This window comes from Pseudovirgaria hyperparasitica, assembly GCF_010093815.1.
Source record: "Pseudovirgaria hyperparasitica strain CBS 121739 unplaced genomic scaffold EJ05scaffold_1, whole genome shotgun sequence".
Classification (NCBI taxonomy): domain Eukaryota; kingdom Fungi; phylum Ascomycota; class Dothideomycetes; order Acrospermales; family Acrospermaceae; genus Pseudovirgaria; species Pseudovirgaria hyperparasitica.
Genome location: NW_022985549.1, coordinates 2127606 through 2140835, shown reverse-complemented (window position 1 = coordinate 2140835; position 13230 = coordinate 2127606). Strand labels below are relative to the sequence as shown.

The following is a 13230-nucleotide window of genomic DNA, read 5'->3' as shown; positions in this document are numbered from 1 at the left end:
CGACGGCACGGTCAGTGTGTGTTGCCCTCGTAATCTGCACGGAGAACACAGCAGCCCTTGTTGCACTGTCAGATCCTGCAAAAGACATACCTTTGAAGATCATAAAATCGGTCAGCAAAACACCGGAGCAGTCCAAAGACTTTGTCACGGCAGTGACGGTCTTTCGTACCAGTCAAACTACTAATAGAAGATAGAAGCCGAGAGCGACCTAGGGGTTGCGAGTTCGTGGGTCTAGTATCTCATTGCCAAGAGGGCAAATTTTAAAACCTCCCACTTTCTTGTTGACTACTGGGACTGAACTGGACTGGCCTGGCTGCTTGTGATGCTAATCAGTTGGAACTTTCGTGAACCAGTTAAAACAAAGTCGAAAGTCATCGTGCTCCTTGGCGACAGTGAATCAAGATGAAGGCCCCGCTCCATGACTAGACCCAGCCTTGCCTGATGAGCGGTACATCTCAGATCAATCTGAACAGCTACAGTGGTACTATGAGCTGACTTCCACCATTAGCTTCTTGCATAGAATAGTATATGTGTCACAGGCTCACAAGCTCCATAACTTTATCAGTTGATCATTTCAAACCTACTTGCTAACTGATTGCCATCACATGTATGGTATTGACTGAAGACAGCACCAGCATTTCACTATATTGTTGGCTCCAACCCGGTGATAATGGTGTCGCTGATCAGGATTCAACATTTGAGGGAAGCTAAGCTACTTACTTGGCCAATTGGCCATGGTATGAACGCTTTTGCCTTGAAGACTCACCTTTTGTTCGATGCTGACAGCAGACATTCTCAGAACAACCGAGCCGTGAAGAGCACGAGCGTTGTTGGACTCGCTTTTATGATCACGAGCTGATCTATCAGTCAAGACTGATAGATAGTGTGTCTCAAGACGAGTGGCACGCAGCATTTTTTCTCCCTTTCTGTTTGGATTTGACCTAGCCACTGCAGATGTTGCTCACATAGCTCCGTCCAGCATATCCACGAGCCCAGCCTTCATACCTACAATCGAATGACACATTGCACGTTTCCATCAACACCATTCGTCTGCGAGGAATGACAAGGATACATTAAGAGAGCAAGACCTGAGAGTGGCATTAGCTGAATGAAGAGTCGTACAGGTAAGGAGAAAGACGGTACATCGAGGAGGCTGGCTAAGAATTATACTGTCCGCGACTTCTCTATGCAAACCTGCCTGCTTCTGCCTACCTCATACTGCTGGATGTCTCGATCTCAGGGCGAAAGAGAAGCTGTCCCGCATTTGTTGTACGAGTTAGAAAATGCCTCAGCCACTTCATATCCTTTAGGGACCTTTAAACTTCAAGTTCTACTCACAGGGACTTGGGGAACAGCAGAAGGCACTGGCATACGGCTGTCTGCTGTCGTTGGCCATCATCAATATACATAACATTCTTGTTTCTTCACCATGTAAAGCGGATGCTATCTTCGACTTTGGGCATTCGTGGGCCCTAGACATGAATTTATTATTGACAATTCAGCGTGTTCCCCGCTCTATAGATAATATACAAACGTGACGGAAGCATCGTTTTATGCTACCTTCTCCGCTCTGGATGCATGCTCCCCTGAGATCAATGATCAATCCACATCGGGAAACGGATCAGATTTCGAAGTCGGGGGGCGGCTGCTTGTAGCTCCCAGCCCATAATCCAACCCAACCTGTTGTCCCGATGGCTCCTGTCGTGTCGGGGGTCGTGGTGTCGATAGCATATCCAGGTTTGGCATTCTCGCTCCACTGTCTCGATGCGTGTTTGAGGCCGCTTTCTTTGGTGGCGGTAGTCTACCCTCTCTTATGATTTCTGCAGCAGGATCTGCCTGGTCGCAGTTCATCGTTATCTTTCCATCCGGCCTAATGCCCATACGAGTGGGATGCACAAGAACTTTCTGACCGCCTTGAACAGTAGGATCGAAGGTATTGCTGTTCGGGCCCCTGAATTGGCTCTCGCCCGAAGCTCGAGGAATTGCTACACCGGCGATACCAAGAGTTGCCGCCCTAGATGATGTAGCCCATCCCGGCATATTAGCATTTCGAAGAATTCTAGCCTCTACAGGAGTTCGATGCTCGAGAGGCCCCAGAGTGGGGTGATTTTCGAGGTACTTGTGGGTTCGAAGATATGAAATACCTGCGGATGCATGCGTGGTGCGTTCGGCGCGCATTTCATCGCCAAGCAATTCTGGGACTTGTGTTGACAAGAACTCTTTCACGTATCTTGCTAACCGAGACTTTTTACCCTGTTTTTGGAATTCCTCGCACAGTTTCTTAAGGCCAGCTTGGAAATCTTTCTCGGTGAATTCTACCTCTTGAGCGTCGCCTTCCAAGGCGCGTTTCTGTCGCATGACTAGATGTCTCGCCGCAAAGATTTTGTGTAGATATTTCCTGAAGTCTTCCTCCTTGAGAATTGGAGTGTGCGATGCATCCACAAGGTCGTCAAATGCATTCAAATCCGTCGCTCTTTTGCTTGAGCTGTAGCTGTGGAAAGTCCCAGATCGCTGGCCATTGGAAATTGACAATCCTAACTCTTGCAACTTATGTAGGGTCTGAACGTGATCTGAGGCGAGCTCATAATCAGTTACATCTTCAATTGCATCCAATTCAACGAGTCGAACGACAGGAGAGCTGGTCCGACGAAGTTTGCGTAGAGGTAGGGGTCGCTTCAGTCCATAATCACCCCGGGAGGCGGAGGAAAGAGGTGCCTCAATGGCTTGATATACCGGATACGGCAGCGTAGCATTTGGAGATCCTCTTCCATTGGCCTTGAACGTTGAAGGTTTCGGGAGTGGCTCTGGTATCGAGAAGAGGCGCGAGGAGCGAAGCAGTTGTGCAGTGGGTGAGGAAGCTTTGCGACTGCTGTGCTGCTGTACCCTCTGCATCGCGCAGAGGGTTGCGCTTGAGCTGGGTTGAAGTAGCGACATGAAGAACAAAAGGGAATGAAGTTGGGCTGGCCCAAGCTGTTCGAAGGGCAAACATCTGCAGTTAAGCGTCATCACGTGATCGGTACCAGCTGTAGCATTACAAAACACAACCAGATCACTGGAAAATATTCTTTGCACAGGCGTTCGAATGGTGACAATCATTTTTTGGACGGTACTACATATTCTTCCTTGAATACAGGACGTCTGTGTATCACGCACTGTTGCATGTCTGCGTGTGTCGCAATGACTGGCGTACAGACCAACATAGGGGTACACACGACACTCCAAGTTGCCAAGATCAAAGGTTTCATCTTGGTTTGTGAAGGTGCGCATGACCGATCCTGGTCGTACACATCCCTCCGTTGATATATCCTTATCGTCCACGATAGAAGTCATGGTCCCGAGGGAGCATAGTATGAAGCTCTCACAAGTCGATCAGAAACTTGCGTTCAGGCATTCTACATTCAGTGGAGAATGATGTAGCGTTCGCCCTCACCAAGATCTGTATAGATTCCTCCTCGAACCCAGAATTCATGTTCAATCGTCCCAATCATGGTCTTCCTCAGTTCCTTGTTCTTGCTTGTCTAAAAAACGATCTGCGGGGGTATAGCCTTCAATGACTGAGTGGTTCTGGCCATCATGTTCGAGTGACGGTGCGGACACAGCCTTGATGACACGCTTTTCGACAACGCGAGAGGTGAGTAGTTCGCTTGATGCGTTATCCACATCCTTATGGATATCATGTCGAGTCGATGCTGCCTCTGTGTCATTTTTATGTGAGTGAGTGCAGCTATCCATCACTTTGGGCCGCAATGGCAAAGTTATGAGGGTGGATGGTATGTCTTCTGCCAGTAAGTCAATGTCCGCACTCCGGCCAGATAACAAAATCCCGCCTGGTTCCTCAAGAAGTTGAACTTTGACATAGAGAGCTCTACGGGCACAGTCTGTAGAGCACCACCGCTCGAGTTCCTTTTTTGGAATTGATTTCAATCCCGCCTCTTTCGAAACCACGAGCTTGAATTTGGCATCGCCTTTCAGCTCCTTGTTGGGTCGGGGACATAGAGCATAACCGCAAAGTCGTGACGCGTTGCGCTCTTCGATCAGGTCACTATAGTCTTGTGGCCTCAGCAGTGCAACATGCTCCTTGAAGGCGCGCACATCATGTGCGGCGGGCATGGCGGCATCAGCATTCGGTGAGCTGGGTAGCTCGAGGAGGGCAAGTGATGCATCTAGGATTAGTTTCTCTGTATCTTTTTGCTGCTGTATCAGCTTAGCATGGTGCAATGCGGTTGCTAGATGGCGATCCTTTACTGGATCAGAGGAGGTAGCTTTCTCTGGTGGGACATGTTCACTGGGTGTTGCCGGTGGTTTGCTCTTGGTTTTCTTCAAAATCGACTTTGGGACAGTCTTTGGTAGCATATCGAGCGCGGCGGCAGAACTGTAGCGGAAGAATCGAACAATACCTTAGCCGGAGCAATTGAAAAGATCCATGGATATCATCATCTTATGGCTGATCATCGGGGATGTAGTGGGTTGGGGCTAATGACGCTAGTCCGTAACGGGAGTTGGAAAGGTGACGACTCACGAAGACTATGCCAAACATCAACTACCACCCTCCCCCCTCCAGGCCGAACCTTACTCATTCCGTTTCCTCCGAACGTGTATGGCCGCTGTATCAAGCGATTGTTTTCTCTGCATTCCTGCCCGTCAATCGCCTGCTCGCTGCCTCAGGCTGTCGTGCGTCTGCTGAATGGGCGATACACCATTGCTTGCCCCGCGAGTACTAATTGCACCTCCGCACTTCGCCGCAACTGTCAGCCTTCTACAACAGCCAGCCATCCCGACTAACGCCTGTTCTACTGAGCACTATGTTTCGAGTCAAGGCTCTCTATGATTATGCGTCCCCTCACGACGATGACCTGAGTTTCCCGGCCGGCCAGATCATAACGGTGACAGAGGAAGAGGACGATGATTGGTACATTGGCGAATACAAAGAAGATTCTACGGGGGCTAAGAAGGAAGGTCTTTTCCCAAAGAATTTTGTAGAGAAGTACGAACCTGAACCTCCACCAAGACCCAACAGAGCCTCGCGTCATAAACCCTTAGATGCAGTTGCGACACAGGCGCTACCTCCCGTGTCCGCTCCATTGTCAGAGGCAGAGGAGCCTATTCAGGAGAGACGTGTCGAGCCAGCGACTGTTCGTCAGGCTGAAATCTCCAAGGCTGCGCCAGAGGAGCCGGCAAAGACAAACCCCCCGCCGAAACCAGCTCCAGAACCAAGTCCTGCGCCCAAGCCTGTACCAAATACCTCGATATCGAAAGCCCCTCCGCCAGTGGCTGAGAAATCCAGTTCTTTCAAAGATCGGATCGCAGCATTCAATAAGCCGGCTGCGGCACCTGTCGCACCTTTCAAACCCAGCGGGAGCAAAGCAGGTGCGGGCTTCGTCAAAAAGCCATTCGTCGCGCCCCCTCCCAGCAGGAATGCTTATGTTCCGACTGCACCACGCGAGCCCCCACCTCAGAAGGTCTATCGCCGAGAAGAAGACCCGGAGATAGCTGAACGTCAAGCTCAGGACCTTGAGGCCGCCGAAAAAGCTGGTCTAGCTGCAACTACAGAAGAAGCTCAGGGAGATGACGCACCTAAACCTACAAGTCTAAAAGAAAGGATCGCTCTCCTTCAAAAACAGCAGGCCGAACAGGCAAAACGAGCCGAAGCGACACAGAAAGACAAACCGAAGCGACCGAGCAAGAAACGAACCGAATCGGAGATTCAGGATGCAGCTGCTGATGAGAACAACGAGCTAGATAAAGTAGCTAGCCCTGATGGATCCAATAGAGGATCTATAGATGTTCCTAGGACTGCTCCCCCACGTAAAATATCACATGGACTTAATGTATCAGAAATACCCCAGCCGGCAAGGGAGCTTCTTAGCGATACAAATGACGCTGATCAGTCCGCTGCCGGAGAAACGACTGAAGAGGCCGAAGGTGAATCCACCAGTGTCGATGACAATGAAGATACTTCACGGCGTATACCCCAAACCCCCCTTTCAACGGTCCACACCCACAAGGACATCGAAGAAGAGGATGAGGGTGCTAGCGAAGAAGAAGACGACGAGATTGATGCAGAAACACGACGTAAGCTAGAACTCCGCGAACGTATGGCAAAGATGAGTGGAGGAATGGGTATGGCAGGAATGTTCGGTGGCGGCCTTCCGTCAGGGGGCATTCCACCAAAGAAGAAGAAGACAGCGCCAGTACCAGAGCAATCTGCTCCAGATGACTACGAGAGGGCTCCGCGTTTACCAATGATACCCATCCCAGGGATGTCGACTGTCCGGAGCCCCGAGTCCGAAGATACACAACTTAATGTTGTAAAGGAAGACCAAAGCAGAAAATCTGCCGTCAGCAATCGAGAACCAGAGGATGTGCCCGACATCGAAGATGTCGAGCCAGCATCTCCATCAGCCCAACGAGGTGCCCCACCGCCGATACCAAGCCGTAAGTCGCCCACATCTCGTAGTTTGGCTGTCAGACGGACCCCTGTGGACACCTGTTCGGCGAGATTTTGTCGTCCTCCCTGCTCAAAAACCAGCCTCGAACTGGGCAGACCAGGAGAGACATTCTTGTTCATTAGGTTCCGCAGTAGGTTCACAAGAGAACTCGACATCTTCCATTGCATCAGGATACAAGTATCGTTTGCTGACTCGTATAGAACGGCCGGTGTCTATGTCAGAGAGAGTTGCACCCCCAGTGCCTACCGAAAGACCCGTGCCACCAGCACCGGTGCCGTTTAGATCGCCGACGTCCGGTTCAGAGTCGGACGATGAGATGCCACGAAGGTCAATCGAGCTTTCAGCTCGCGGGCCTCCTCCTCCAGTTCCTGCCTCCGACCACTCAGGTCCCAGAAGCCCGTCCGTACCACGGCGAACCTCGACTATGGGATCCGACTATGTTACCACCGGTGGAACATCGTCACCTGCTGAGAAGAGATCAAGCCGTATTCCTCCTCCTGTTCCAGTGATGAGCCCCCCAATGTCTCCCCCAGCTCAAGCCAGGCCTCCACCACCTCCTCCGCCTACTGCAGCACCACCAAGCCGGCAGCCAACTATAGACAGTATTTCGCAACGAGTGTCGATAGACGATGAGTTAGAAGAAGAAACCGAGTATGAAGGAGACTACGACACAGACATAGCTTCTGGTGCGACGCACAAAGAAGCTCTTGGATCCCATGTTAGAGAGTCGAGTATAGATGATAGCACTACCGCAGATGAAGGACCGATCAGGTCACCTATTCTACCCCCTGCGGCCCCTCCTCCGGTCCCTTCTGCTGCTCGAGCTATCCCTCCGCTGCCTCCACAGCAAGCACCAGCCGGCAGGCAATCTACAGATGCACCGAGGGGCGCTCCTCCACCTCTCCCTCCCCCAGCTCGCGCACCCCCAGGTGAGGATGATAATGATCATGACTATGACCCGTACAAGTACACAGCAGAGGGGCCTCGAACATCAGGTAGACCGACTGTCCCACCGCCAGTTCCAGTTCAGGCTGCCCCTCCTCAGCCTACACCTACGATCGAGATCCCACAGGCCGATTCCGATGACGAGCTGTACGCAAGCCCACCGCCACCACCTGCTCGTCAGTCTACTGAGCGAGCCGTTCCGCCTACATCTCATGGACCCCCTCAACAGTTACCCCACTACGAACCAGCAGGACCCTCTTCATCAGCTCGCAAGAGTCTGGATGTCAACCGTGCTGCTGTTACGTATGGAAGAAAGTCGACAGATCTCACTAGCCCCAAGGATCAAGGTTTCATAGCACAAGACATCGACTTAGCGGTAACAAGCTTATGGTGGACGCAATTGCAAATGCCACCGCCAGCGTTTCAAGGTCGCAAAGATGTTCTATTCGAGGTGGAAGAGTCGACGTCTAGCAAACGTGGCGGACGCGCTACCGTCTCTCGTGACGTTTACATCATATTCCAGGACTACTCACAGACCATCGTAACGGCCCGATTTGATGCTCAGGATCCTGCTGATGTGGTTCTCGAACAGCGCCATGAAGCGCCTCCTGCCCGTCTACGTCAAGATCAACTTGAAGATGCTCATTCGCAGTTTGGACAGACCATCTATGATAGCGTACAGTCCAAGCAAAACTCTGTCGTTGGTGACGGAACTCCGCATGGTTTGGTTCAGGAACTGCTGAAACCGATGAAGTCCGCCCTGCCGCCTGTGGGATCACGCGCATATGGTGCTCTTGTTTACGCTAACCTCGCCAATGCCACTGTTCAACAGCATGACGAGATTCGTCCCGGTGACGTCATTACATTTCGCAACGCGAAATTTGAGGGCAAGCATGGGCCCATGCATGCCAAATACAAGATGGATCTTGGTAAGGAGCATGTCGGAATCGTTGCTGAGTGGGATGGCACGAAAAAGAAGGTACGAGCCTGGGAGCAAGGACGAGAAAGCAGAAAGTGCAAGGTCGAAAGCTTCAGGGTTGGCGATCTGAGGAGTGGTGAGGTGAGGGTCTGGAGGATTATGGGTCGTAGTTGGGTCGGCTGGGATGATGGCAAATAAGCCAAGTAGCTATGAGATATGAGTATGAGCCGGGAAGTGCATGCTTGAGGCGTGCCGCCCAAGGACTAGTAGCATCAAGTTCCACTAGAGGACGAATTAAACTTGGATTGCATTTGGCTCGTGGGAGTACGACAATGTTCCCACTAAGCTGTTGTTGATATCATAGAATACCACACGTTCGCTTTGGACGGGTCGTGCAATCTGTACTTTACGACAACACTGTTCAAGCCTGGTGGATATTTCAACATTACTACTACAATTAAGGAGATCTCAGCTGACCAGATCACAGGGATACAATACAAATCTTCGACATACTCTATCCCAGCCAGGAACACGTTGGTTCCATACCGCTGCAGAGCAGGAAAACGCTAAAATAAGCCTTACAGACGAGCTAAATATCATCAATCTATAGACGCACCATGAGCAGCTCACTGATCTCGGCAACACTTAGACAGGCAAAAAGTTATAGAGACAAATATCAGATACAAAAACTCCACCTCTGACGTTCCGCCCCTTGATTGAAGGATCCCAGTCTTAAGCATGAAATTGTCTGACCGACTTTCCATGGAGATAGGGCAATAACGAATATTGTAGACTCTGGCTTATATTCAAGGTTAAGCGACGTAGCTACGTCGAGTTATCTGGGAAGGTTTAAGGTAAATAATGACCCGAATTCGCCGTTCCAGGTGTTCGACACTGGGCGCTCTTCTTCCAAAAAAAAGTGAATTGACAATTGTTTGAACAGTGCCAAACTGTCGTCATCTGTTCTTAAACGCAGAAATTGCCCCGCTTAAAGTGAACAACAGGGCCACGAGACGTGTGTCACCCCCTTGAGGACAAATTGTAAACAAACTACCATGCTTGGACTGCATAACAACGTAGCTCGCTGTCGCTGGGCGACCCTTTCCCGCAATCTTTCTCTATTGTAACACCGTGTCTTCGAGTACCGCCCACAACGGCATGGGTTGTGCTCACGGCGCAAACACTTCAAGACCACCTTGCCAGTTTCAAGTTCTCTCTCAGCTTGACCTGAAGTCCAATATGCCGAAGGCAGAGAAAGGCGGAGTTTTCAGAATGGGGAACAACTGCTCAGCGCCACATCCACAGCCTTCAGGTGACGAGGGCAATTCTCATCTAGCAAATGGCAACGGCAGCTCCACCGGGGATCTCGGTAGAGAGCCATCAACTTTTCTTTCGCCCTCAATTCCACGTGTGGAAGCTAGTGATGCAGAACTTGTCAATAGACAAATTCTGCCCGCAACGGTTTCCAGGCCCGCAGCAAACCGCCCTTTCATTACGTCTTCATTTCCTGCATCAGTACCCAAGCCTGCGGCCGTGAGATCTACGGGACCAGGTACGTACCAAGTACTGTCTCCGACGAGCTCCACCTCAACCCAGGACTCTTTTTCTGATGATGATGAAAATCCGTCCATCTCAAATGACATTGAGTCCCTAGGTTCTGTCTCAACAGCTATTCCCACAACGCACCTTTCGAATCTCACAGTTGAAGGTTTAGCTGCTAAACCAGGATACTGGCCAATATTTCCAAATGCCGGTCGGATAGTGTGGCCGCGTCCAGATGCCATGAAAGCACAAGAGTCAGCGGTATCAGGTATGAGCAGGCGACCAAGCCAGCAGAGAGTCGCAGAGCTGAAGGAGAATGATCTAGTCGACGTTGCACCAACTAGGAAATATGCTCTCGACGCTGATCGTGCGGCTCAAGCAGCAAATCAGTCTCAGACATATCGTCCCACATCAAACTACGATAAAGTTCGATCCATGAGCTCCGCCAACACGACCAAGCCACAAGGTCGTCGTCCTTCTGAGTCTGTCACCGGACCAGAGGTCACACCGAACAAACAAACTGTAAGCTTACCATCAGAGGAATGATTGCATATGCTGACGATCTGATTACTTAGTCGAACACTTTAAACCAACCTGTCAAGCCGCAGACAACGTCCAGTCCAGCCTGGGATCGTTTTTTGGAGAAGAGAAAGCGTGATAGTCTGGGTTTGATACCAGTTGCGAACAGTATTAGTGTTTTCGATACACTTGGTGCTGGAGCTTCTGCCTCACCTGCTTCACCATCTGAAACTGCGCAAACTGTTACACCTGCCACACCTGCTGCGCTTACTGCGTCCAAATCTGCTGGGATTTTCGGTCCAATATCCTTGCCAGACGGGCACGACTATCGTGAAAAGTCAAAAGAGGGCTTTAAGCTCCCACCTCTGTCTGTGAGCAAAATACGTCAACCTGTCCCTGAGCAATCGAGTGAAACCAACAATGACCTGACCAGCTCAATCGGGTCTCAGGAAGATATAGCAAATGCAACGTCACATTGGCTTTCGCTGTCGACCCAAGATGTACACAATTCTAGCGTTCCGCCAATGCTCCAGGAGCAGTATGATATGCACCGTGCCATCGCTACTATGATCAAGAACTATGAACATCCGAAGTACGCCGCCATCAAGGAAAAATTCTCTAAGATGGATCGAACAAACACCGAACTCTTCGAGTTGCAAACACATATGAAGAAACAGCAGGAGGCCGCTGTACAAGCTGTTCAGACTCTACAGGAGCAAGTGGTAGCAGCAGAGCGAGTATTCATTCACCACATTCTTCTTTTGCAGATCACTATTGACAACTTCTAGGCGCGAGAACAGCAAAGCGACAATGTCACAGATATACTTTCCATGCATGAAGAGGAACATAATCAGCGCAATCTTGAGCTTAAGAAGACTATTGACATGAACCAAAAGGCTCTACATAGGTATATCTATGAGCTCAAAAAGGTTCATGAAGGGAACAGGAAACTGCAAGAGGAATTTAACTCAAACCTCAACAAAGAGCTTGAGAAGATTCACAAGGCCCATGTCCAACGCATTTACGATCTCCAGATTTCTACGGAAAAGACCCAGAAGAGTCATAGCACAGCACTCAAGATGGCGAACGAGCAGATCCTGAAGTTGCAGAGTCAGAGAGACGGGCCACTGATACACATACAGACCGAGTTCAAGTCGCTCCGGGCAGCCGCAATGAGCCAGGAAGAGGTTTGGAAAGCAGCAGAGGAGCGTCTTCAGCGGACCTTGGTAGAGGAGCGCATCAAGTTGGACGATATAAAGCCACACTTTGAAAAGCAAATCGAAGAGCTACAAGATGCACAGAAGCGTATCACGACCTGCATGAGCGACGTCCTGTCAGAAGTCGCCCGTAAAACTGAGATGGACGCCGAGGTGAAGATGCAAAAGAAACAACTCAAGGAGTTCAGAGAGAATGTGAACGAAGTCTTTCGCAAAGCAGATAGTAAGATCAAAGTTGTCGAAGGCGTAATCAGCTCTTTGACTACTCAACTAGCAGATATACGCACCAGCACGCAGACCAATACGCAGACCAGCATGCAGAACCCGAGTGAGGATCTGAGCATTTTGAAAGCAGGAATCGAGACTGCGTCATTTGACAGCGCGAAGAAACACCAGCAGGTCACGGATGAGATGCAGAAGATAAGTACCGACGTCGCAGATATTCGAGGCCTCATCGACACCAAATCCAGCGACACCAACACCATGCTCGAGCGTGTCGAGACCGCGTACCAATCCACCACATCCCAGATCTCCGCCTTCACAGCCCGTTTCGCCGCCCTCGAAGAAACCCAATCCCAACTCCAGACCCTGCTCACCGACTCCCTCTGTGTCAAAGCCGAGCAAGACCAATTCCAGCAAGCCATAACAACCGACATCGCCTCCCTTCGCGCCGAGCTCCGCCAAGCATCCCGCCTCATCGCCGCCGTGCAAGCAGAGAACGTAGGCTTAAAGAAAGCGATCGACAAGGCGAACGAGCCTGCGGACATAGAGTGGATGGAGGTCAGCGGCCGCGATGTCCCCTTTGCTAACATTCCACCTAATTCATCGCCGACCAGGCACCCCCCGTCTTTTCATGGCTCGCTTAGTGGTTCAATGCATGGCTCGCCGGCGCGCAGTGTTCCGTTTCATACACAGCTTCCTGGCGTGGGAGGAATGCATCCAGGCGGGAATATGTATGCCAGCCATGGCTTGAATGGTAACCCCATGTATGGCGGCCCAATGTATGGACAGAGTGGAGGGTACCCGTTGAGGGGACACCCAGGTTCGAATGCATCGGGATGGTCCTGAATGAATGAATGTTGTGAGACTGTTTGGTGCCAGAAAATTGGATGTCTATGGCGGTTTTGTGCGGTTTGGTAATAATCTTGGTTGTCGATTAAAAGTACACCAAAAGCGTGTAGTCTATGAGATTAGTAAGATGTTAATGTTATGAAATCGTGCAAGTAATGTTCAAGTTCCTGCGATCCATCGGGATTGTTATTGCTTCTTGGCAGATAGTAAAGGTAGAAAATGTAGAATTATTGAACACGAAGACTTGATACAATGAGTGTGATTATTTGTTACGACCATCCAAGGGTAGGATGTAGACTCATACAGTATGACCCTTTCGCGTATATTCTGTTTTCCTCCATAGCTTGAGTCAATTGGTGAAAGACTTCATCCCTAGCAAGTTTGCTTAAGCATCAGACCATTCAGGGGGCTAGATAGACAAAACGGAAGACTTCAAGATACCTTCCTCGGATGCCACGTATACTAAATACGCATAGAAGTTATTTTCAAAGTCATTTACAGAACTAATTACATTACAAACCTGGGACTAAGTTACGTTCTGATGATACTCTGGCCACACAGAAACCCC

At 50.3% G+C, this 13230-nt stretch overlaps 4 protein-coding genes across 4 annotated transcripts; 2 read left to right on the top strand and 2 right to left on the bottom strand.

Moving 5' to 3' along the window:
* Positions 1-1386: 1386 nt before the first annotated feature.
* Positions 1387-2957, bottom strand: EJ05DRAFT_472081 (uncharacterized protein). Its single transcript, XM_033743107.1, has one exon. The coding sequence runs from the start codon at positions 2932-2934 to the stop codon at positions 1600-1602; it is 1335 nt and encodes a 444-aa protein (XP_033605608.1). The 5' UTR covers positions 2935-2957; the 3' UTR covers positions 1387-1599.
* A 120-nt stretch (positions 2958-3077) lies between these two features.
* EJ05DRAFT_27868 (uncharacterized protein) lies at positions 3078-4421 on the bottom strand. Its single transcript, XM_033740418.1, has one exon. It carries the CDS (start codon positions 4351-4353, stop codon positions 3472-3474), a length of 882 nt encoding a protein of 293 aa, XP_033605607.1. The 5' UTR covers positions 4354-4421; the 3' UTR covers positions 3078-3471.
* A 381-nt stretch (positions 4422-4802) lies between these two features.
* Positions 4803-8511, top strand: EJ05DRAFT_495987 (uncharacterized protein; the record flags this gene model as incomplete). The annotated part of the gene is made up of 2 exons (XM_033746318.1): positions 4803-6435; positions 6650-8511. 2 exons carry the CDS (start codon positions 4803-4805, stop codon positions 8509-8511), a joined length of 3495 nt encoding a protein of 1164 aa, XP_033605606.1.
* A 960-nt stretch (positions 8512-9471) lies between these two features.
* Positions 9472-12659, top strand: EJ05DRAFT_481989 (uncharacterized protein; the record flags this gene model as incomplete). The annotated part of the gene is made up of 4 exons (XM_033745130.1): positions 9472-9865; positions 9968-10377; positions 10431-11111; positions 11163-12659. 4 exons carry the CDS (start codon positions 9472-9474, stop codon positions 12657-12659), a joined length of 2982 nt encoding a protein of 993 aa, XP_033605605.1.
* Between the last annotated feature and the right edge of the window lie 571 nt (positions 12660-13230).

Coding starts and splice junctions, on each gene's coding strand:
- EJ05DRAFT_472081 (XM_033743107.1), bottom strand. CDS start 2,934: ATGTCGCTACTTCAACCCAGCTCAAGCGCAACCCTCTGCGCGATGCAG.
- EJ05DRAFT_27868 (XM_033740418.1), bottom strand. CDS start 4,353: ATGCTACCAAAGACTGTCCCAAAGTCGATTTTGAAGAAAACCAAGAGC.